This window comes from Fundulus heteroclitus, chromosome 6 (genome assembly GCF_011125445.2).
Source record: "Fundulus heteroclitus isolate FHET01 chromosome 6, MU-UCD_Fhet_4.1, whole genome shotgun sequence".
In the NCBI taxonomy this organism is placed as follows: Eukaryota; Metazoa; Chordata; class Actinopteri; order Cyprinodontiformes; family Fundulidae; genus Fundulus; species Fundulus heteroclitus.
In genome coordinates, this window is record NC_046366.1 from 16,460,278 (window position 1) to 16,483,081 (window position 22,804).

The 22,804-nt window shown below is 40.1% G+C and overlaps 2 protein-coding genes and 1 long non-coding RNA gene across 4 annotated transcripts; all 3 read left to right on the plus strand.

Annotated features, from left to right (window-relative positions):
* Positions 1-925: 925 nt before the first annotated feature.
* Positions 926-15,203, plus strand: kncn (kinocilin). Of its 2 annotated transcripts, none has more exons than XM_036138189.1 (5): positions 926-1,892; positions 3,796-3,864; positions 3,966-4,031; positions 11,314-11,407; positions 14,923-15,027. In XM_036138189.1, exons 1-5 carry the CDS (start codon positions 1,745-1,747, stop codon positions 14,936-14,938), a joined length of 393 nt encoding a protein of 130 aa, XP_035994082.1. In that variant the 5' UTR covers positions 926-1,744; the 3' UTR covers positions 14,939-15,027. The 2 variants fall into 2 exon arrangements, with proteins under 2 accessions (XP_035994082.1, XP_012706713.1); XM_012851259.3 differs by having other exon boundaries at positions 930-1,892; positions 14,978-15,203.
* Positions 7,741-8,208, plus strand: LOC118563442. The gene is made up of 2 exons (XR_004931223.1): positions 7,741-7,958; positions 8,136-8,208. It is a non-coding gene; the product is annotated as an uncharacterized LOC118563442 (long non-coding RNA).
* A 3,089-nt stretch (positions 15,204-18,292) lies between the features above and the next one.
* Positions 18,293-22,229, plus strand: LOC105916685 (transmembrane protein 275). Its single transcript, XM_012851276.3, has 2 exons — positions 18,293-18,837; positions 21,174-22,229. Exon 2 carries the CDS (start codon positions 21,196-21,198, stop codon positions 21,796-21,798), a length of 603 nt encoding a protein of 200 aa, XP_012706730.1. The 5' UTR covers positions 18,293-18,837; positions 21,174-21,195; the 3' UTR covers positions 21,799-22,229.
* The last annotated feature ends 575 nt before the right edge of the window (positions 22,230-22,804 follow it).

The following is a 22,804-nucleotide window of genomic DNA, read 5'->3' on the forward strand; positions in this document are numbered from 1 at the left end:
GAAAGGTTCTTACTATCTGTTTTTAATGATGCTCCAGGGAAAAAGATGAATGAACACCCAGTTGCTATTTAACGTCAGACATGGTGCAATAATCAAAGTGTTCGTTTTGTTTGGATTTAGCCGTAAGTAGTTGTTATTCGTCCACAGCTGAATGTCTGTTAGACACACGTATTTACGCTACGCAACCCCTAAATTAGATTGAAGGTCTTATTTCAGATGTGCGTACACTCTTGTTTGGCAGGGAATAAACAGGAAAACCACATCCTGTGTCAAAGTTCACGTCAGGAAGTATCCTAAAATAAGAATTGTGGGAAATAAAGTGCCATGGATGATGTAGTTGTGATAAGTTAACAAGCTAACAAATAAAATATTATCAATATCAGAATCAGAATCAAGTTTAATTGCCAAGTAGGTTTGCTCTTACAAGGAATTTGACTTGGTATTGATAGTGCAGACAAAAAATAAGAATACAGTAAATAAATAATATGCTGATTTCTAATCAGATGTGGACTTTTAGATGCTATATATATATATATATATATATATATATATATATATATATATATATATATATATATATATGTATATGTATATATATATATATATATATATATATATATATATATATATATATATATATATATATATATATATACACATACATACAATAACAGGAAAGGATTTTAAAGGATTTTCTTTACTAAACACTTGCTTCTGTCACCAGTGTTTAGCAAGAGGTTAGAAACATAAAAAAAAAAGAATAAAAAAAGATGTTCCTAAACTGTTTTTTTTCCACAAACCTTTGCAAGTTTTCAAGTTTGGAACACACCAACCTTAATTATTGTTTTTGCTACACGACATCCTCTTTGCATTAATTAAAACAATAGAAAAAAGCAACTTTCTTTTCAAGGTCACAAATTACAGCTATATGACATGTGCATGTAATACACAGCCATATAGTTACCTGGTGCTGCAGGTAACTATATGGCTGTGCATTACGTGCATGCACATTTACATGCATGCACATATTAGTCACAGTGATTTATGCTGAATGCTGACGTCTGAATGAAGACAGACAGGGTTGACTTGAGGAGGAAATGTGTCGCAGTTTCTCCTGCACAGAGTCCTGTAAATTAATTTATTACCCTGTTCAACAGTGTTAATCCTGCTTACCCTCCTCTTTCCTGTGTTGCCATGGATATGCTATTCCTATGGCAACTGCATGCCTTTGTGGATGGCCTCGGGCCCCCGCCATAGAGGACTCTCTGAACCTTTCATTACACATTCCCTTCAAGCTCACAAGCAACTCATAGAAGTCACACATAGTCCTACTCTTTGATTGTGGCATTTTTTTATATATTTTTTTTTTTGTTCTGGCTTGCCGCCGCTTTGTCTCTGTGTTTGACCACAAACGGAGCTCATGATAAAAGATGCTCATAGGGAATGTGATCAGATTTGAGGCAAAATCCCCTGTCACAAGAGTCAGGGCTTCAAGCATTCTAATATCCAGCAGCAATAGAAACCAGAGCTCCGCTTTAAAGATTCATGAGGTCCCTTAGAAAACAGAGAACAGTGTCTAAACCAGGGAAAGTGATTCTGTGTCAGAGCAACAGACAAGCATTGGAGTGGCTGTAGTTGGAACTCGGGACTTGAGCTGAGGCAGATTTCAGTGTCCACGCTATTAGCTGTGCAGGAAGAGAGCGTGTTAGGTGAGCGTGGCGGGTGGAGGACCTCCACCTGCTGAATGAACCCTGTTAGCATTGGGGAGTACCATGGGCTACGGGTGGGCTCGGCCCTGCTCTGCATTGTCGCCGGCTGCATCATCATCGGGGTGTCCAGGGAATGTGACGCGGATGCTGTGGGAGGAATCTTCCTGGGAGCCGGAGGCCTCGGTGAGAGCCTAGAACTCTGAATGAGACGGACACTGATTTTGTTATTTTTTTATTCCTTATTAGCATTTGCAGATATTGTATAAATATTTAAAATGTTCTAAATGAGACGAGATAGAAAGGTTTACTTAGGACTTTATCAATGATCTGCTGAACATTTTAAGCTTTATGTCTCTCTGACATCGTTTACTTTGGTTTTAGTTTACTGTTTTTTTTTTTCTTCAAATAGCTGAACCTAGGAGCCCCCACAGCCTTCCACAGTTTTCAAAAGTTATATATTATATTAGGACCTTCTTTTAAAAAATAATGATCTGAAAAAAGTGGCGTGCAGCCGTGTTCAGGCCCTGTGTATAATACTTTGTAAAAAACATATTTTGCTACAGTTGCCGCTGTACGTTTTTAAGGTTTGCCTGTACCTGTTTTGCACATCTGGAAAGTAACACTTTCTGACAATTGTTTTTTTCTTCAGTATAGAACATCAGTCTGTTTGGATGAATACTGTCTGTGAACAGCATTTTTTAATCCTTGTCACAAACTCATTGAACTTTGACAAGACCATTTTGCCACATAGGTTGCAATCTTAACCAATTCATTATAGCTCTGGCTGCATGTTCACCGTCTCAACACCTTTTAGGCCACTAACAGGCTTTTAATCCAGGATTGCCTTCCATATACCTTCGTCCATCCTCACAACAACTCTGACCATCTTACGCTTTCTTCTTAAAGAAACGTTTTGTAAAATATGGAAGAGAACAGACTTTCTGAATATGTTCTACTATGGCTTGGTTTATCACATAATACCCCAAGAAAATACAACAAAGTTGGTGGTTGTAAAGTGAAAAACTCTGAAAATGTCTAAGGGGTTAAATATTTCAAAAAATAACATACATTGCAAGCATCAACAAAATTCTTAGATTTAACTTTCAAGGCAAGGGTGATGTGCCTTTTTACTTGTTCTGTCCCAAAATTACCCAATGTCCAAATATACCTGAATTCACTCTATACATGATATGCATGGGGGATATTTTCCGTCCCATGTTCATTCGATACAAGCCTGTAACCAGAACCAGCTGATAGCAGGAGGAGCTGCTCTGATAAAAGCGGGTCCTGACTGGTTTCCCGCAGAGAAAGAGCAAAGGGCAGCGCTTGTGATCTGTGCGAGACAACATCAGCACGTGTATACATAGTTAATGAGAAATTCATTCTCACTGGGGAGTCGATCGGCTTTCAATAATTAATCCGTCTTGCTAACATGCGCCAACCTGCATTTGCAACTAAAATCCGTGCACCGCAGCGTGACTGATACTTTCGCTCTCGCAGCATTATGTGCGGCTGAGCAGCAAACGTCCTAATTATGTGTTTTTTTGGGGGCTTGCGTGGCTCGCCGCCGCCGCCTCCGACACGCAGGCTGACTAATTGAGTATGAACAGAGTGTACTCGGCAGATTGTTTTCACTCCTTCTGCAGTTTCATGACATTTTAAGCACAGACATGCATCACAGCCACCCCCAGGAGCTGCCAGGCTATGAAGCCAGTTTTTTAGACTAATAAGAAAAATCAACGGTTGTGCTGAATGGAAGCATGGCGCTGCAGAAAAGCGCAAAAGCCCTGCGTTTTCTGAACCAGAGCAAACATCTCACACTGCACCGGGAGCAAGGATCATACCGCCAAGCTTATATTACCCTTTGGGGCTTGGCGTATGATTAAAAATGCCTAATCATCTGTGACAAAGTGATAAAATAGATCACCTTGGCTTCTGTTTTTTTAGAGTTACATCTTTTTCCAGGTATTAAAAGCAATTACACTATTTCTTAAAATAAATTGACTGGTTGGAACATGCAAATTATGAAGCTATTTCAGATCATTCACCCAAAAAATAATAATAATTGCCACTTTCTGCTTTGCAGGCTTGCTCATTTCAATCTATCCCTTCATAAAAGCCTGGCTCAATATCAACAACATCTTGCCATCTTTTGGTAAGTTTTTTTTTTTTTTCAATCTATACATAGATTCTCCTTTATTAGAAAACAGGATTGTTATTCTATCCCAATATCATTTGGCTGCTTTGTCCTCTCAGGAAATTTCAGAGTTCACCCCGCTGCAGCTATTACTGATCAACCCGCTGAGACACTAAGACGAGAGGGTGAGTAGAAACAACATCCCAAAGTGGAGACGGCTACAACTTCAAGGATCTTGAATTTACTTAACCTAGATCATCTTTATTAAATCAGATGTCTGCAAATACACCAGAAAGCTAATAAGCATCTATTTAGGACGTTTTTTTGCATGTTGTCAGGATACAAACTCAAACTTTGACGTATTTTAATGGCATGTTCTGCAACAGACTAACACAAAACAGCACATAAATGTGAGGTGGAAGGAATAGAATATATGGTTTTCCAAATCCTGCAGAAATGAAATGTGACATGCATTGTTTTACTCGATATTCCCAATTGAAATCCAGTGGAATCAGAATTTACCTAATTGGTAAGCAGAGTCACTCAGTGTCAATCATGTGAAAGAAAGCGCTCCAAACAAAAGAAACCAAAACTAAGCTTTCTGGCCTACATGCAAACTAAATTGTGTTCCCAACTAGCATTGCACTTCACCCTTAAGACACCATTGCTACCTTGAAAATTGGTGGTAGTGCCCTCAAACCTGGGCTGAGAAGCTGGTCAGAGTTGAAAGGAACACTGTTGGAGCTAAATAGGAGAAGAAATATGGAGGACCAATCCTGCCATAATTAAAAATACACACAGAAATAAATGAAGGACTTAATAATATAAAATGGCTTAAGAAAAGTGTCTAATAATATTAATTTGTGTGCCATTTAATGTGACAAAATAATAAAAATAAGATATTTCTTCAACAATTCATCAATTATTCATCAAAAAATATATATTTTAACTTACACTTTTATTTTTACTTTTCTTCTTGCTTTTATGCTGACTTATTTTTAACCCTTGTATTTCTGAAACAATCATTTATTTCTGCCTCTAACATTTCTAGCTGTTTTTTTACCCAAAGGATTTACACCTGCCCTTTTATTTCCTTTTCCCCTTTTTCCACTTCGTGTATTTCTAGTTCTTGTATTTAAAGCAACATTTTTAAAGCATGTTTTTACTCCACCATAAATATTTCTTTCTATTTTATTTTAAACTTATATTTCTGAAACATATATTTATTTCTGCCTCTAACTTTTCTAGCTGTTTTTTTACCCAAAGGATTTACGCCTGCCCTTTTATTTCCTTTTCCCCTTTTTCCACTTTGTGTATTTCTACTTCTTGTTTTTAAAGCAACATTTCTAAAGCATGTTTTTCCTCCACCATAAATATTTCTTTCTAATTTATTTTAAACTTATATTTCTGAAACAATCATTTATTTCTGCCTCTAACTTTTCTAACTGTTTTTTTACCAACCCAATTTTTGCCTGCCCTTTTTATTTCCTTCTCCCTTTTTTCCACTTCTTGTATTTCTACTTGGTGTTTTTTTACTTCCTCTTTTTCCACTTTGTTTATTTCTACTTTGCGTTTTACTTCCTCTTTTTCCACTTTGTGTATTTCTACTTCGTGTTTTTTTACTTCTTCTTTTTCCACTTTGTGTATTTCCACTTCATGTATTTCTACTTGGTGTTTTTTTACCTCCTCTTTTTCCACTTCGTGTATTTGTGCTTCGTGTTTTATTACTTCCTCTTTTTCCACTTGGTCTGACTGCAGCTGTTAATGTTAATACGATGGCAGGGAGGGAGGGGGGAGAGGGGGGCGGTGTCACCGGCAAAGCTTCACAACTATTGGCTAAGGCCTGCCTCCCCGGAAACGAGCCTGCATCAGCTGGCCGCTTTCCCAGAATGCACCGCGGCCGCAGCTTGCTTATGGACAGCGCTAACAGAGATCACAGTGGTAAGTTAAAAAATACATTTTCTGCTGCTGTTGTTCTTTAAAAGTACGTTTGAGGCAACAACATTATACTTTTAAGCTTCCCTATATGGCCTGTTTACAGAGTTAGTGTGTAATTTAAAAAGAACAAGTCCGACATGAGTGGACCACAGTGATCCGCAGATTCATTCGGGAGCGTCAGAAAGCTATGGTGCGTTCAGGAGCATGGGACATTTCATATTTACAAGGAAAGAGGCATAAAACGGAACAGAACTTCACTCATACAATATTTTGTCTATCCAGAAACAGTGTGGGCTTTCTTACAATACTGAATGCTCTATAATTGTATTTTGGTTATTTTTTTATTATGCACACCTGCTAGCTTTTTATTCTGAAACTTCTAATGTCCCATGCTCCTGAATGCACCATACCTTTCTGAATGCGCTGTGCTGTGTAGATAGATTCACGTCTGATCTTCCGCTTAAGACAAAGCTTTGCAGTTTCAAAACTCATGTCGGCTCTCACGGATTACTGTTGTGTGAATGACAAGAGACCACAACAAATAAATCAGCCATTCCTCTAGGGAACGCAAAAGTATTCTGAGGTAACGCAAAAAAATATATATTTTCCCCATGTCCCCTAAAGGGCTCTGTATACACTTCCCTCGGCCTTGTCGTGTGTCAAGTGCTGCTGGTTCTGATGCCGTTTTTTGTTGTTTTAATTCGGCAAAACGTTCATTTGTTTTGTGTTTATCTCACTGACTTGAGTTGCTTTATTAACTCAATACTTGCTGGAATAAATTATGTCTCCCAAGGACGACAGCAGCATTAAGGACAAAACGCATAAGCAGAAGCAGTTAGTTATCAGCTATTATATAGGTTACAAAATATGTTCGGTCTGCGAGTGTCATGTTAGTTACACATAGCAGAAGCAGTCGTAATATTGCCTAGCTTTTAGGTTTAACGTGGGTTCTGTTGTCTGTTCATCTTTTATTATGAAGTATTACATAATTGACATTTATATTTTAAACAGGGACCACAGAAGGAACCCAGGCCCTCATCAACTGGCGTATTCCCAATGAGGGCCTATTTACAGGCAGGAGGAACTCCTCCAAAACCAAATGGCAGTAAGTAATTTTTATTTATGTCTGCCTAAATGTTTATGTTCAGCTCTTGTGACACTAAACTTGTTTTCTATTCAACTAGTGATTTTGTGTGATTTTGGCTACCAAAAGGGCCAATAAATATTTGTCCCTTTTAGAAAAACTTGACAAGTTTTAAATAAAATCTATAAATGTTTTTCTTATCTAAGTGAGTTTCTTTTGAGCAAGGACACAGAGAATTGAGAGGGGAAAGAAAACAATTGTAACAGTGTAAAAAGACATTTATTTTATACAAATGATTTTACTTTGGAACAGAGTCAAGATGTAACATGTTCAGAACAATTAACATAAGATTTAAAACAAATAATTAACTTTTATAAACACCATGGACAAAGAGAACACCCACAAACATACAATTGATAAATAACAGGAATGGAAATTAATTTACTGATTTAATTTGTTTTACAGGTAGTGGAAAAAAAATTAAATGAAGCAGCATGTGTACATAACTACAACTGATCTAGGTTAGGTCACATGTAGGCTTGTTCACTTAAACATGCAGCCAGCTCTGCCGGGCTGCCAGTCTGGCTCGGAGGCAGCTTCCAGACAGCTTGCTGTCTTCAGCCGCCGGATGCCGTCCTCTTCTGGGTCAACCTCCTCCTCCTCCACGTCAAGCTGGTCCCCTGCCTCTATACTAATATTGTGGAGGATGCAGCAGGCGGCGATTACTTTTGGGGCAAATGTCGGGCGGACCTCCAGCGCCCTAAAGAAAATGGAACGCCACCACGTCTTTATAGCACCAAAGGCACGCTCAATGTTTCTTGCCTTGGCGTGGTGCCTGTAGTGGCGTGCCTCCACTTGGACTGTACCAAATATAAAATAACTTGTAATTTAGGTAATATGCTGATATGTCTTAATGTTCTATCCAATTAATATAATCTATGTATCAATTTTGTGTCATTGTTGGCTCTATTTAAGGACAAGAAGATAAGAGATCTTAATGGCAACTGGCGGGCGATAGGGCGTCAGGGAGGTGATTGGGTCCAGGAGGCATGGGAACGCACCATTGCAGTGTAGAAAAAAAATCCCTTAGGTGGGTATAAAGCATTTTTATACAACGGAGAGCGCCACAGTACCAGTGAGTGATGGACAAAGCCTACATTGTCGATGTAAACATTCAAAATCTTTCCCCGTGCCTCACACACACCCTGCAGGATGATTGAAGGGAAGAGTTTTCTGTTTAAATAACATTTCTTTTGTGGCTCTGCAGGTGGAACAATTCGCACGTCACCCACCAATGGCACCGACTGCTCCTTTGAGCGCCTCGATCCCGGCAAGGCGGGCAAAACCAGCACCCACTCCCTCCAAATCTTGTCTTTTTGGGAAGAATTTTTTTTTTTTAATGATCCCCATCAAGGAGTTCATGACTCTGTGCACCACCTGGCACACAAGGGCATCACAAAGATGTCGGCTGTTTCCCTATAGGATGCACCACCGCCAGCCAGAAGAGGGTCACCAGCACTCTCCTTATCCTCACATGTTTTGTTGGTGTTTCTTCCTGTAAATAAAAAATGCCAAATGTTACCATAATTGGTTTTTAATTTCTCACCTTTTCATATCATAAAACTATACCTGGTTAACATGTAAATTAATATAGTTCTCAAGAAGGAAAAAGTAAAATGTATAGTCCTGTAAAACTAGTCAAGTATAGCAAATGTAACAAATGGCTTCTCTTCTCTGGTGTTTTTATAATGTACAGATTCTCATTGTAAGATGTATTGATTAATTTTGCCATTTCACTAAGAATGAACTGAACTAACTGCACATAATTTATAGATTAATCACTGTAAAAGTGGGCAGACAGAAATGACTTTTCCTATCTTAATGATCAATGCTGTGGTCAGTAGGTACAACAAAGTACCCTAACCCTGCAATGTTATGTTAAAATTGTGTTTTCGTTTTCCCATGAGTTATAGAGAAATGGTCACAATTTCAACCTTATCACTTGGTCAATACCATCCTCAATGTTTTTTTTAAGATAAAAGTAGGAAATAGGCATGTTAATATTAAAATGGCTACCAGTTGGCACAGTTGAGCTAGCAAAGCAACACAAGTCAGTGAGATAAACACAAAACAAATGAACGTTTTGCCGAATTAAAACAACAAAAAACGGCATCAGAACCAGCAGCACTTGACACACGACAAGGCCGAGGGAAGTGTATACAGAGCCCTTTAGGGGACATGGGGAAAATATATATTTTTTTGCGTTACCTCAGAATACTTTTGCGTTCCCTAGAGGAATGGCTGATTTATTTGTTGTGGTCTCTTGTCATTCACACAACAGTAATCCGTGAGAGCCGACATGAGTTTTGAAACTGCAAAGCTTTGTCTTAAGCGGAAGATCAGACGTGAATCTATCTACACAGCACAGCGCATTCAGAAAGGTATGGTGCATTCAGGAGCATGGGACATTAGAAGTTTCAGAATAAAAAGCTAGCAGGTGTGCATAATAAAAAAATAACCAAAATACAATTATAGAGCATTCAGTATTGTAAGAAAGCCCACACTGTTTCTGGATAGACAAAATATTGTATGAGTGAAGTTCTGTTCCGTTTTATGCCTCTTTCCTTGTAAATATGAAATGTCCCATGCTCCTGAACGCACCATAGCTTTCTGACGCTCCCGAATGAATCTGCGGATCACTGTGGTCCACTCATGTCGGACTTGTTCTTTTTAAATTACACACTAACTCTGTAAACAGGCCATATAGGGAAGCTTAAAAGTATAATGTTGTTGCCTCAAACGTACTTTTAAAGAACAACAGCAGCAGAAAATGTATTTTTTAACTTACCACTGTGATCTCTGTTAGCGCTGTCCATAAGCAAGCTGCGGCCGCGGTGCATTCTGGGAAAGCGGCCAGCTGATGCAGGCTCGTTTCCGGGGAGGCAGGCCTTAGCCAATAGTTGTGAAGCTTTGCCGGTGACACCGCCCCCCTCTCCCCCCTCCCTCCCTGCCATCGTATTAACATTAACAGCTGCAGTCAGACCAAGTGGAAAAAGAGGAAGTAATAAAACACGAAGCACAAATACACGAAGTGGAAAAAGAGGAGGTAAAAAAACACCAAGTAGAAATACATGAAGTGGAAATACACAAAGTGGAAAAAGAAGAAGTAAAAAAACACGAAGTAGAAATACACAAAGTGGAAAAAGAGGAAGTAAAACGCAAAGTAGAAATAAACAAAGTGGAAAAAGAGGAAGTAAAAAAACACCAAGTAGAAATACAAGAAGTGGAAAAAAGGGAGAAGGAAATAAAAAGGGCAGGCAAAAATTGGGTTGGTAAAAAAACAGTTAGAAAAGTTAGAGGCAGAAATAAATGATTGTTTCAGAAATATAAGTTTAAAATAAATTAGAAAGAAATATTTATGGTGGAGGAAAAACATGCTTTAGAAATGTTGCTTTAAAAACAAGAAGTAGAAATACACAAAGTGGAAAAAGGGGAAAAGGAAATAAAAGGGCAGGCGTAAATCCTTTGGGTAAAAAAACAGCTAGAAAAGTTAGAGGCAGAAATAAATATATGTTTCAGAAATATAAGTTTAAAATAAAATAGAAAGAAATATTTATGGTGGAGTAAAAACATGCTTTAAAAATGTTGCTTTAAATACAAGAACTAGAAATACACGAAGTGGAAAAAGGGGAAAAGGAAATAAAAGGGCAGGTGTAAATCCTTTGGGTAAAAAAACAGCTAGAAATGTTAGAGGCAGAAATAAATGATTGTTTCAGAAATACAAGGGTTAAAAATAAGTCAGCATAAAAGCAAGAAGAAAAGTAAAAATAAAAGTGTAAGTTAAAATATATATTTTTTGATGAATAATTGATGAATTGTTGAAGAAATATCTTATTTTTATTATTTTGTCACATTAAATGGCACACAAATTAATATTATTAGACACTTTTCTTAAGCCATTTTATATTATTAAGTCCTTCATTTATTTCTGTGTGTATTTTTAATTATGGCAGGATTGGTCCTCCATAAAGAAACCCTTTTTTGAGGCTCCAGAAAACTTGAGAGTTTCAGCCTCCAGCATTATTACTCGTAGGTCCGAGCTACAGTTGAATTGTGGAGACCAAATTGTCTCAAAGACCAAGCATGAATTTCCCTGTCAATCTGTGGCAAGACTTGGAAAATGCCTGTTCACAAAAGCTCATCATTCAACCACATTTTCCCTCTGCTGCACAATTTAGCCCTACAGTGGGTTGAGGTATGACACAAAATTCTGACAAAATACAGAATTAGAATCATTATTGCATGGTTTTGAATTTTCATTAAACCTAAAAAATATATATATATATTTTTTCCTCTTCATCATAATGTTTGGTCCAGTGCAGCTGTAACGACGTGTAACAGTATTGCTGCAGCATGTTCTGTCTCCTTTCATGTGGCGTTGTCAGGCACTCAGAGTCACATCCAACTGGAGCGCTCGAAGAGTCGAATGGGAACCTTCGTGGAGGGAGGACCAACGGCTGAGCCCAATCCAGATGAGGGGTACGAACTGAAAATAGAAATGAGCTGAAATTAATTGAACATACTGTATTCACACATACTGGATGCAATGTTGTATGTTGGATGTGTTGTATTTTGGGCACCGCTGGTTGGAAACACTCCATATCACATACAAAACTCCACAGACTTAATTTCTAAGGTCCAACACATGAGACTGGCACCAGGGGAAACCATTGTTTGTTTGGTAGGCAGTGAACACTGTCAGGACCCAGCTAGAACATGATGCATGAATAAAAGACGGAACCAATTTAACACCAAATCAGATTTGTGACTTGTTGGACCTCTGTCTCTCAACCACATATTTCAATTACAGATGCAGCTTTTACAGACAGAAACATGGGGGTGCAATGGGCTCCCCAGTGTCACCCATTGTGGCCAATTTGTACATGGAGGAGGTGGAGAGCAGAGAGCACTCAGTGCTTTCAAGGGAACACCACCAACTCACTGGTTTAGATAGGTGGATGACACTTGGGTCAAAATCCAAACCAAAGAAATTGAGGCATTCACCAACCACATGAACTCAGTGGACAGCAACATAAAGTTTATCAGAGAGGATGCCAAGAACAACACGTTGACTTTTCTGGATTGTGCCGTACACATTGAGGAAGATGGTAGTCCTAAAACAGAGGTTTACCGGAAGCCCACACAGAGACCCATATCAGAATTTTGATTCACATCACCCACTGGAGCACAAACTCTCTGTTATCAGACATCTGAGTTACCGGGCTGAGAACATTCCCTCTGCCACAGAGGAGAAACAAAAAGAACACAAGCACGTCAGGAAATCACTGATTTAAAGCTTATGGTTACCCGAAGCGGGCTTTTGTCAAGCTGGCAGAAGAAACAACACAGCATCAAACACAGAGGAGAAAACAGAGAGATGCAAAAACTTTGCCATTCCATATGTGTCAGGAGTTTCTGAAAAACTCCGGAGAAGTTTCTCCAAACACAACGCCAAGGAGGGCCAGCAGCTCAGGGCAAGATTCAGCAGTCCACTTGTACCTTAAGAACAAAGGGCACTCTTTTGATGACGCTGATGATTTTGGACAAGGAGAACTGATGGTTTGAAAGAAGGGTGACAAAAGCCATCTTGGTCAAAAGAGAAAAGCCATCACTAAACAGAGGGGGAGTGTTTACAACTTAGTCCTCCAACACTTTTCAAAGAGATTACATCAGCATCATTCAGGTGACCAAGTACTCCATAGGATGGTCAAGTGCGAGACACTAAAATGATTAAAGACTCCTGGATAAATGTCAAAACGTTTTCAGAAAGAAGTGAGTGAAAGTCCAGTTGCCTCCAATTTAAGCCTGTTTGCTGACTTGGTGTATTATCGTGCCGTGAGCAGCAATCAGAACATTAAAATAGTTAAATTCAAAAACACTTTATTAATCCCAAAAAGAAATTAAATGCTTGTGTAAGTCATATTATAGGGTTTTCTTCTACATGTTGTTGTAGATGCTGATGGCTACAGGCAGGAAGGATCTCCTGTAGCGGTCTACAGTGGATCTCAGGAGGCCTCTAACTGAAGACACTGTTTTTGTGCGACAGTCTGATCAAGAGGACTCTCCGGGTTGTTTATAATGTTCTTCATTTTATGAAGAATCCTTCTTTGTGAAGTCAAAGGTCCCCAGAACAGAGCCAGCCTTATTTATCAGCCTGTTGAGCTTCTTCAAGTCAAGTGCTCTGATGCTGCTACCCCAACAGACGATGCCAGAGAAGATCACACTCTCCACAACAGACTTATAAAAGATCTGCGGCATCTTATTGCAAACCCTGAAGGACCTAAAGCTTCCTCAGGAAATTCCGTCTGCTCTGTGTCTTCTTGTAGACAGCTTCACATTTCCAGTCCAGTCTGTTGTCCAGGTGAACGCCGAGGTATTTATACTCCTCTACCACCTCCACTTCTTCTCCCAAGATGGTAATAGCGTTAGACCTATTCCTGTTTCTACCAGAAATCTACAATTATCTCCCTCATTTTATTCACACTCAGGATGAGATGACTGTTTCCATGTACTCAGCTCCCTGTCCGTCTCAGATGCATCCAAGGACTGAGCCGTGAGTCTGACTGAGATGAGATGTGGTGAAGTTCAGCAATAATGCTGAAGTAGGGTATGGCATTGAGATGTTTACTCCCTGGTACTGAGAACCCCAAAGTGAGCTTAGAAAATATGCTCCACACCAGTATACTACCACCATACTGAACTGTTTAAACAAGTCAATTGGATCCATGCTTTCACCCTACCATGTGGATATCGCTGCTAAAATCAGGACTCATCAGACCAGGCATTTTTACGAGTCTGTGTGAATCGTAACCTCACTGATGGGGTCTTCTGCTGCTGTAGCCCTTCTGCTCCCTAATGGGTTGTTCGTATCAGACATAGTGCTCCACATTCCTTTGTGTAACCCGTGGTTATTTGAGCTGCTGCTGCCTTTCCACCACCTCAAACCAGTTTGCACAGTCTCCACTGACCTCTGACATCAACAAAGGCATTTTCATCCGCACAACTGCGCATCACTGGGTATTTTTAGTAAGGCTGGCGAGTGCAATGAGTATAACTGAAAGGAAACACAAGGAGGGAAGCTAATAAGAAATATTACAAAATGTATATAGAAGGAACTAAAAACATAATCCACTGAACTAAAACGTAAGCGACTAGAATATATAGGTAAATTAGTAATTATTACTTAAATAGCGCATTTCTCAAGCAGTAGTCATAAAGTGTGTCAAAGTAAAATACAATTTAAAATAATTTAAAAGAGCAATTAAAAAAATAATTGATAAAAACTAAAATATGATATGAAAATAAAACAAATACAAATATCAGAAAATTAAATAAATTAGCCCAGACACCATTAAGTTGATTTTTAAAAGCATCGACAGAGTCCAGCGATCACAGGTAAGGAGGTATTTCATTCCACAGTCTTGGTCTAACAGCGTGGAAGGATCTGGCTGCATCCGAAAAAGGTCTTATTTGTAAAGGCTCTATAACCAAAGTGGAAGTGAGTCAGTGGTCACCACAAGTGCAGTGCGAATAGCGCAGAGAGTAAGGCAGGAGGTAGCAAAAAGAAGCCTGTATGCTTCCTATCATAGCTCCTTTAGCATAGTTAGCTCGTCGTGTCCCTTACTGGCACTAAGCAGCCATAGGAAATCCCACAATCCTTTGCGTGACATGACATATAAGTGAGACGGGAATGCACAGAAACATAAGGAATGAAGTAAAGAAAGCAACAACAAAGAAACTAAAAAAAAAAAAAAAGAACCCAAACATCTGGAGATCTTGACAACAGTAGGATGAAAAAGCTAAACTAAAGCTAATAAAATAAAACCACATTGAACTAAACTCATAGGGGCCATAGAGCAGTGGACAACCCTTTTTACAGCTCTTTGACTGTCAGGTCCACATGACTGTAATAAATATGTGCTGAACAGAGTCCTCCAACCCAATGTTCTTCTGATTTTTTTTTTCTGTGTATTTTTCATTTTCTCTCTTTTCAGTTCTGTCACACACTGACACCCACCCATGCGTGACTCATGCATTGGTCTGTTGCAGGACTTCATCAGACATGCCAGATGTCTTATCGAGACGGAAACTGAAACAGCCACCCACCGATCAAGACCTTGCGTGATGTCATCATGTGGCACGACCGGACCAGTGGAGACTTCAATTCTCTCCTGCTGCAGCGTTCTCTGTGCAGCTCTTGTTTCAGCTGAACTGCAGGTTTCCATTGCCTCCTTATAGTATGTAAACTATGTGGTCTAATAAACCAAACAACGATGAAATCAATGACTTTTGTTAAATTTGTTGAACTTAAATTGTATTTGTAAGGTTAAGGACTTGAGGCTCATTTGTGCGGCTTGTGTTATGGTGAGAGTAAAACTTAACTGAAGGTTATTTGCTCTTGAAGGCAACCACATGTTGTCACAAACAGCAACTATTAAACTCACATGGTGACCCGCTCCCCACTTTGTGACATAATGCACATATTCAGGATGGAAACAGCGAGGGCGAGGGAAGGAAGGCTGCAGCCTCACAATAAAACATAGCATGCTGTGAGGAAGAATAATGTCGAGTTGTGTTGATAAGGCTTTAACCATCAGGGACCTCAGGATTCAGCCGTGCCTTGATGACTGCCAGCAGCTTCATTGTCAGGCTTCAAACCACAATACCTCACCACACAATCCTTGTGCGTCACCAAGCGCCACCATGAATGGGCACATGGAGAACGTTCATCACTACAGTGTTCAGGTTTTTTGGTCAGTCAGTTGATCGGCACATCAACGAAGTACTGTAGGGTTTTACCTGAAATGCACCACAGCAGACCCTTCAGGTGTGAACTATTTAATCAGATTTAGTCATCTTTGTTTTCTTATCATTATTTCCCTCCCCTTTTAGCAATTCAGCATAATTTCGAATAAAAACACACTTTCAGGTTTAAATAGAAATAAAACTAGTTAATGATGTCCCAACTTATGTCTCAGAAAAGATTGCTTTTAAATAGATTTTATTGAATAAATATGGCGTTCAATTCCTGGTTTTCATGTCATGCATCTCCTGATAATCTTTGGTACTCTTCAAATAATTAGCCTAAAATTAAAGATAACCTGTCTTTGCTCCTTATTATCTTGTAAATGATACTTTGTAAATTGATTTTATTTATTATCATAAAATTCACAGGAAAACGTCTTATGTGACTCTTCCCCTCTACTTCTGTATAGGTTGAGCTCCAAGCCTGAGCAGCTCTTCTAATGCCAGCTCATATAATCATTTTTTTTTCCAATAAAATCCACAAAGAGATGTAAATCCATACACTAAATCTTGTATATTAGGCAAACATAGAATAACGACAAGGTGTCAAGAGAAAGCAGCAACAGTCTTTATCCTCATTCAGCCCACTTCACACTGAGTGGTGTACGGTAGATCATGTGATGATTTATTAATCACCCACTTTAAAATAAAATGACCCATCTTTCCTGTAGTTCCAGGATAGCTCTGGGTTTTGGAAACGAGATTCTGTTAAAAACCAATAAGAAGACATCTACTTGTTTTAGATAAACTGTGTCTTGAGTGTGGAACCAACCAGATTAATTGGTCCCAGAGGCTGAAGCCAAGCGCTCAATCAAGAGGGACACATTCTAAATTTCTACTGTTTAAAAAACTATATGGATTTAAAAAATCTCATAGTGCTTGAACTTAATGCCATTTTATGAAATATAAAAATTCTATGAAATTTTATTTATCTAGCCCCTATTCATAATGTATGTCATCTCAAGGCACTTTAGAAAGTGAAATTACTGTCTGTATGATTTGGTCAAAAGGTTCCCTGTCTAAGGAAACCCAGCAGATTGCATCGAATCCTGACAAGCAGCATTCACTCCTCCTGAAAGAGCTAAGGAGCCGGATAAGGAATCCTACAATTCTTTGCGTGACATGATGTATAAGCACGTCCCACCCCACGGAAATAAAAAAAGATGGCCAGAAAGATGAAAGCGAGGAATTCCAAGTAATCCAAGTTTACCCTTTCATACGGAAGAAGAAGAAATCTTTATTTGTCATTGCAGCAGAGTACATTCCAATTAAATTTTTCTTCTGCATTTAACCCATCCCTTAGGGATCTTGGGCTTGAGTTGATAAGCTGTTAGTTTCAGCCTTCAGGACCAACTAAAGGCTGACATGACGTAAAAAAGTATTGACACTTAGAAGTTTAGATACTAGGGTATAAAAATACTTCTATAGAAGTAGAAGTATGAATTCAAACTTTTTAACAAGTAAAAGTAAAAATTACTGGTTTTAAAACTACTTAAAGCATATAAGTAAAAGTAAATTAGATAGAAGAATGCCATTGAGGACAACCCCTCAATGCCAGGTGAACAGAGTGAAACTAATTACCAGAATGGGTGGAGCTGATCAGGGGGGACAAAATGGCTGGAAGTAAACTGAAGCTGATTGGATGGTGACTGGTGAAGGGGAGTGACAGGAAGACAAAAGAATGCTGGCAGGTGAACTGAATAAAGGCTGGTGACAGAACTGATCAGAGCAGGCCAGAAGAAACTGTTAATATAAAACAAAGTACAAAATCAAACCACATAAAAACCCAAACTATTCAATTAACCAAAATTAATACATAACCTAAACCTAAGACAGAATTGATTACATGAAGAGAATTACTAAACCAAAACAGAAGTTAAACTAGACTAATCCAGAACCAAAATCAACATAAAGACCAAACCTGAGACTAAACAGAACATAAGCAAATAATAAAAACCAGAGCTAATACTAAGACAGGAGAGTGAACTAATTAAAAAGACCAACATAAACCATAACAAAACCCCAAATCATGACACAATTTAGTACAATTAATATAAAAGGAGAGGTGCAACAATGAGCATCAACATAAGTTTCATGAAACAGAAAATCTGATGTAGTTTGTAACGGTGCAAAAAGCCTAACTTCACAGACTATCAATAACAGAGCCTGCACAGAGCGTCCATATGGGCCTAGTGCTGAATATTGACCCGAAAAATCATTTAATAGATCAACTTAAGCTAATACTTGGGTCAAAACTTACACGGTACTGCTTTAAAACATTTTCATAGAAACTTTTCAAAAACCCCGAACTATCCCTTTCAAAATATAACTGGGTGCCATTTTAATGCCTGTGGATTGCTATGTAAAGCTGCAAGACCACAAAGCTATTTAATCCATGTCCTTTATCCTTGAAATCTATGATATTTGAAGTAGGCTACCATGAATATTAACGGTTGAAAACAATAAGGGCATTACAGACATTTAAACACTCCTTGACAAGAAAGGTGAACCATGGGTTCCTTTCTTTAATTATATGGCAAATCAGCTTGCCATACAGCGACCCACTGATGGATGGATCTCTGACGTGGGGACCAAATCATCGCATCCAGCGGTCCACAAAGGAGGGGATCAGCTCTGCGCGGCACCCATCAGACATGAATTAAGGCAAACATGAAGACTTTAGCCCGTCTGGCAGGAAGATGCTTCGGACACACTCTGTGGTTTCCGCCATTGACGACGCAGCAGTGACCCGTCAGACGCCACAGGCATCTCTCCTCGGGTCCACAGCTGGAGCAGCGTGTCAGCGCAGAGGAAATGCCGTCTCACCTCAGTGATCCTCAGTCTCCTGCCGGATTTGACACTCCGCAACCCCTGTCTGGTGTTTCCTGTGACACTCACTGAATTCCTCTCATGACTTTATGCCCTTCGGGGTTGAAAAGGAGGGAAGAGAAGAGCGCAACGAAAGCAGGATGCAAAATCTCCGTTTTGGTGTTGATGCAGCCTTTTAGCGTGTCGGTAATCACATACGACTATAAAAGCGGAGGATCACCGTGAAAATCCGATGGATTGGCAATGGCAGCACCTTTACTGAGTTGACATAATGGGTAAGGGCTTATTCTGATTGTTTGATTCTATTATTATTATTATTATTATTATTATTTTTTACAGAGATGCGGAATACATTCAATGTCGCATGGGACATGCATTCTACCATAAAAAAAAAATAATAAAAATCTGATTTACTTTGTTTGCTGTAGTCCACCAGACAAAAACAGCACTCCCACCTCTCAGATCCGATGCAACGCGCTGCATCCATGCAAACTGGAATGATTTGGAGCCGAAAAATGATGTGATTGCAAATTTGCACTAATGTGGCCTCTCTGGCCTGAAGTAGGCAGCTACACTGCTTTTGATCACAATTCACTTCACGGACCCAGGGGAAATAATACAAGCAACAACAAGAAGGCTTTTGTTTTTAATGTAGTAGAAAACGTGAGTCGCTGCCGCAGAGGCTTAACAATTGTGATGCTATTGTTTTAGTCCAACACATTTGTTACGTTTGACCATCTGAATTAATGCCTTCCTTCTCTAATGTATTGTGTGAAATAGAACTGATATTTAAAATAGATTTTTTTTTTTTTTTTACAGAGGACATATTGGAAAACTGTTAAAACTGGGAGTTATAACATTAGGCATTTTCGTTGCTATAGTTTAAGGGCCAGTCCTATGTCACTGACCTCCAGCACGCAGGGGATGGCAGGGATCGTGAGTAATGGCTCATTGTTGCTACATGTGCGTTCTCTGTTTCTAAAACACAGAGAAGTGCAGTATTTTACCAAAGTAATCATACCCCTTGAGCCTTTTTACATATATTGTCACATCATATTGAAAAACTTCCATGTATTTTACCAGGATTTTGGGTGATAGACTAAAATCACGTCGCACATGGTTATGTAAAGAAGGATAACCGACATAACTGTCTCAAATTTCTTTGCAAAAAAAACAAAAACAAAAATAGTGTGGTATTCCTTTGCATTCTCCCCTCTTTACCCCCATACTCATAAATAAAACCCAGGGCCACCAAATTAATACCTCCAGATGTCACCTAACTATTAAATTAGTCCATCGGTGTGGAGTTTATTTTCAGTATGGATACGAAGGCCTCAGTTTTCTCGGAGAATCTTAGTGAACAAACATCATCATTTAGACCAAGGAACATACAGGGAGGTCTTAAGTAAAGTTAGGTTAAAAGAAAGTACCAAGAGCTTTGACTATCTTTTGCAGATAAGGAGAGCATTATTCAGAGTAGCCCCAAAGACGCCCATGATAACTCTGGAGGAGGTGGTGAGATCCACAGCTCAGGTGGACAAATATATTGACGGAGCAGCTATCATGCAGTCCGCCGTCTCTTCTTTCCTCTGATGTGTCACAAGCAGAAAGGCGCTGCTGAAACAAAGCAGTAAATAGTCCAGTTTAAAGTTTCGCATAAAGCATGTAGGGGACATAAAAACTTAATTTAGAGATTATTCTGGTAAGATGAGAATTTTTTTTCGGCTTTCATGAAAAATTTCATGTGTTTAACAAAATGAATTCTGCACATCCCCCTAAAGACTCACCATGCCCATGGTAGCATGTGGCGTTGGCCGTATTATGCCAGGGGATGCTTTGCTTCACCAGGAACAGGGCAGCTTGTCAGGGTTGATGGGAATCAGCGATCGAGATAGAGGACAGTAGTGGAAGAAAACCTATCAGAGGCTGCAAAAGACATGAGACGGGGGTGCGGGTTCACGTTCCAGCGGCACAGTGAGTGAGAAATATGTCCAGAGCTGGAGGGGAATGGTTTCGGATGAAAGCACATCCATGGGCTGGAATGGTCCAGTCAAAGTCCAGACCTAAACCATAGACTCTTTGAGAAGGCTGGAAAGTTAATGTTCCTCTCCATCCAATCGGACTGAGCTCGAGCTATTTCACAAAGAATGGGCTAAGATGTCCAGAACTGGAGACATGCCAGCTGTAAGACTCGCAGCTGTAACTGCACTGAAAGGTGGATTTACAAAGTACTTAGTCGGGGTGATAAATTCAACTGTATGCTACGCTTTTAAGAATTTAATTTGTAAAAAAAAAAAAAAAAAAACACTGCAGAATTTTCCTTTCACTTTACAATCATGAACAACTTTGTGATGGTGTATCACCTACAATCACCATAAATTACACTGGAGTTTGAGGTTGGGAATTTGGGAAATGGTCCATGAATACTTTTACCAGGCTCTATAGCTGCACTGTGATGAACGCTCAGGGTTTAGTGATGAAGTAAAAAAGAAAACTAGCTGAAAGGACAGAGCAGTGGATAGAATAAAGTATGATTCACAAGCTGCTTACAGGATTCATGCATTTTAGTCAATGCTGAAGTTTCTTCTTTTATTTTCTGTGTCTAAAAAAGATAGAAGATAGAAAAAAAGAAGATGGTCATCACTGACAGGAGCAACAGCACCCCTGTGTGTAAAAACGAGCCCGAAAAGAAGAGGAGGAAGTCGCGTCCTCATGGCCTCCCCTCCCCGGCGCTCTGCTGCGCCTGTGGACTATGCATCATGCTGGCAGGACTCAACATCACCCTGGTGGGAGCGTTTGCCTTCAGCACCCTGGTGCCTTCTGCCAACCCCCCAATCATAATCGGACCTGTCCTGCTGGTGGTGGCCTTCTCCTTCTTCGGGGCCTGCTGCGTGTGCAGCCGCCTCCCTCCTCCGAGCAGCTCCCGAGGCTCTAAGGCGGGCGGCAGGGGGACGGGGTTGATGGGACAGGGCGGGCTGGCCGGTGGCGCGACGTTTGAAATAGAGACCAGCGAGCACACGCTGCAGGACACCACAGCCGTGCAGCTGAGCCCCACGTCGTCCCCCGGATCATCCCGAGCCTCCAGCCCGGCAGGGGAGCCCCAGGGACCCTGCAAGCTCTTCACCATGGAGACCAACGGCCCGTCCTGCGCTTCGGCCACGGCGGCGTACTCGGCGTCTGCAGCAGCGGGCGGGGAGGTGAGGCTCAACCTGCCACGAGAAGAAGTGGACACCTAGCAGAGACTCCTCCCAAGAGCCAGACCGCCAGTTTTGTGAACACAATGCTGGGTCCTCCTGTTTACCTAGTGCCATATAAAGTTGTGAAGAGTGCGGTCATAATTTCCCCCCTGCTGTGCGACAGGTTATTAGCATGCAATGTTGAACACACACTAGCGCATCTGTGGACTTAAGCTTTTGGAATCAGAATTCCTACCTCTCTCGTGCTGTTCCTTTTACCCAGTTTGTCTAAAATCCAGGGCATTACCAACAGTTTCAACGCAGTAAACGAAGCGGAGGACATTTTTCTTTTTCTCCGCACCTTCGGTAACCGCTGACCTCGTGCGCCAGCAGAGATTCTCAGAGGGCTCGGGAGAAAACGCTGATTACATATTTATTCTGAAAAGATTACACGCCAAAAAGGTCGGCCACTGATCTTGACACGGGGAACGCTTGGCATTTGCTGAATTGCTGAACTTCTTTTAGGGACATTCGATTTTATAGGTCACCGGGGGGGGGGGGGGGTCCCAAAGCAATATTCTCTGAACAGAGAATAATTTCTAGGCACAAGACCTTCAGAATAGATTTGCAGTATATTAACTCAGCGTTAAAGGACATCGTCAGCTCTTTGGAAGCATCACTCTTGTAGCTTTTAACCATCCCTACAGTAAACACTGTGAATATTGTGGCTCTTTTCATGGTCTCCGAAACCTTCTGATAATGTTCGTCCATTGAGAAACTTTTTAGTGGGGCTCAATTCAGAAAGGTGTGAACGCACGAAGTTCACATCACCTATACGTGCTATTTCCAGCATTGCAACGCAAAATTTACTAGAGCTTGAAAGCTGAGATTGCATCAGTGGTATCTGCTCCCCCGATCACTGTGATGTCTTCTTATCAGCCATAAGTCTGAGGGATCACAGGAGACGTTAAACCCCTGTTCTCCTTTGAAAGGAAAGTTGCCTTAGATTAAAATTTCAGGATCATTCCAATGAGGGCTATACAAAAAAGTGCAAACTGCAGTTTCC

Excerpts from the sequence above, each read along its gene's own strand:
- kncn (XM_012851259.3), top strand. The coding sequence starts at position 1,745 with ATGAACCCTGTTAGCATTGGGGAGTACCATGGGCTACGGGTGGGCTCG. Across the intron at positions 4,032-11,313 it reads TGAGACACTAAGACGAGAGG|GCACTCAGAGTCACATCCAA; the intron begins GTGAGTAGAAAC and ends TGGCGTTGTCAG. Across the intron at positions 11,408-14,977 it reads GAGCCCAATCCAGATGAGGG|GACTTCATCAGACATGCCAG; the intron begins GTACGAACTGAA and ends GGTCTGTTGCAG.
- LOC105916685 (XM_012851276.3), top strand. The coding sequence starts at position 21,196 with ATGGTCATCACTGACAGGAGCAACAGCACCCCTGTGTGTAAAAACGAG.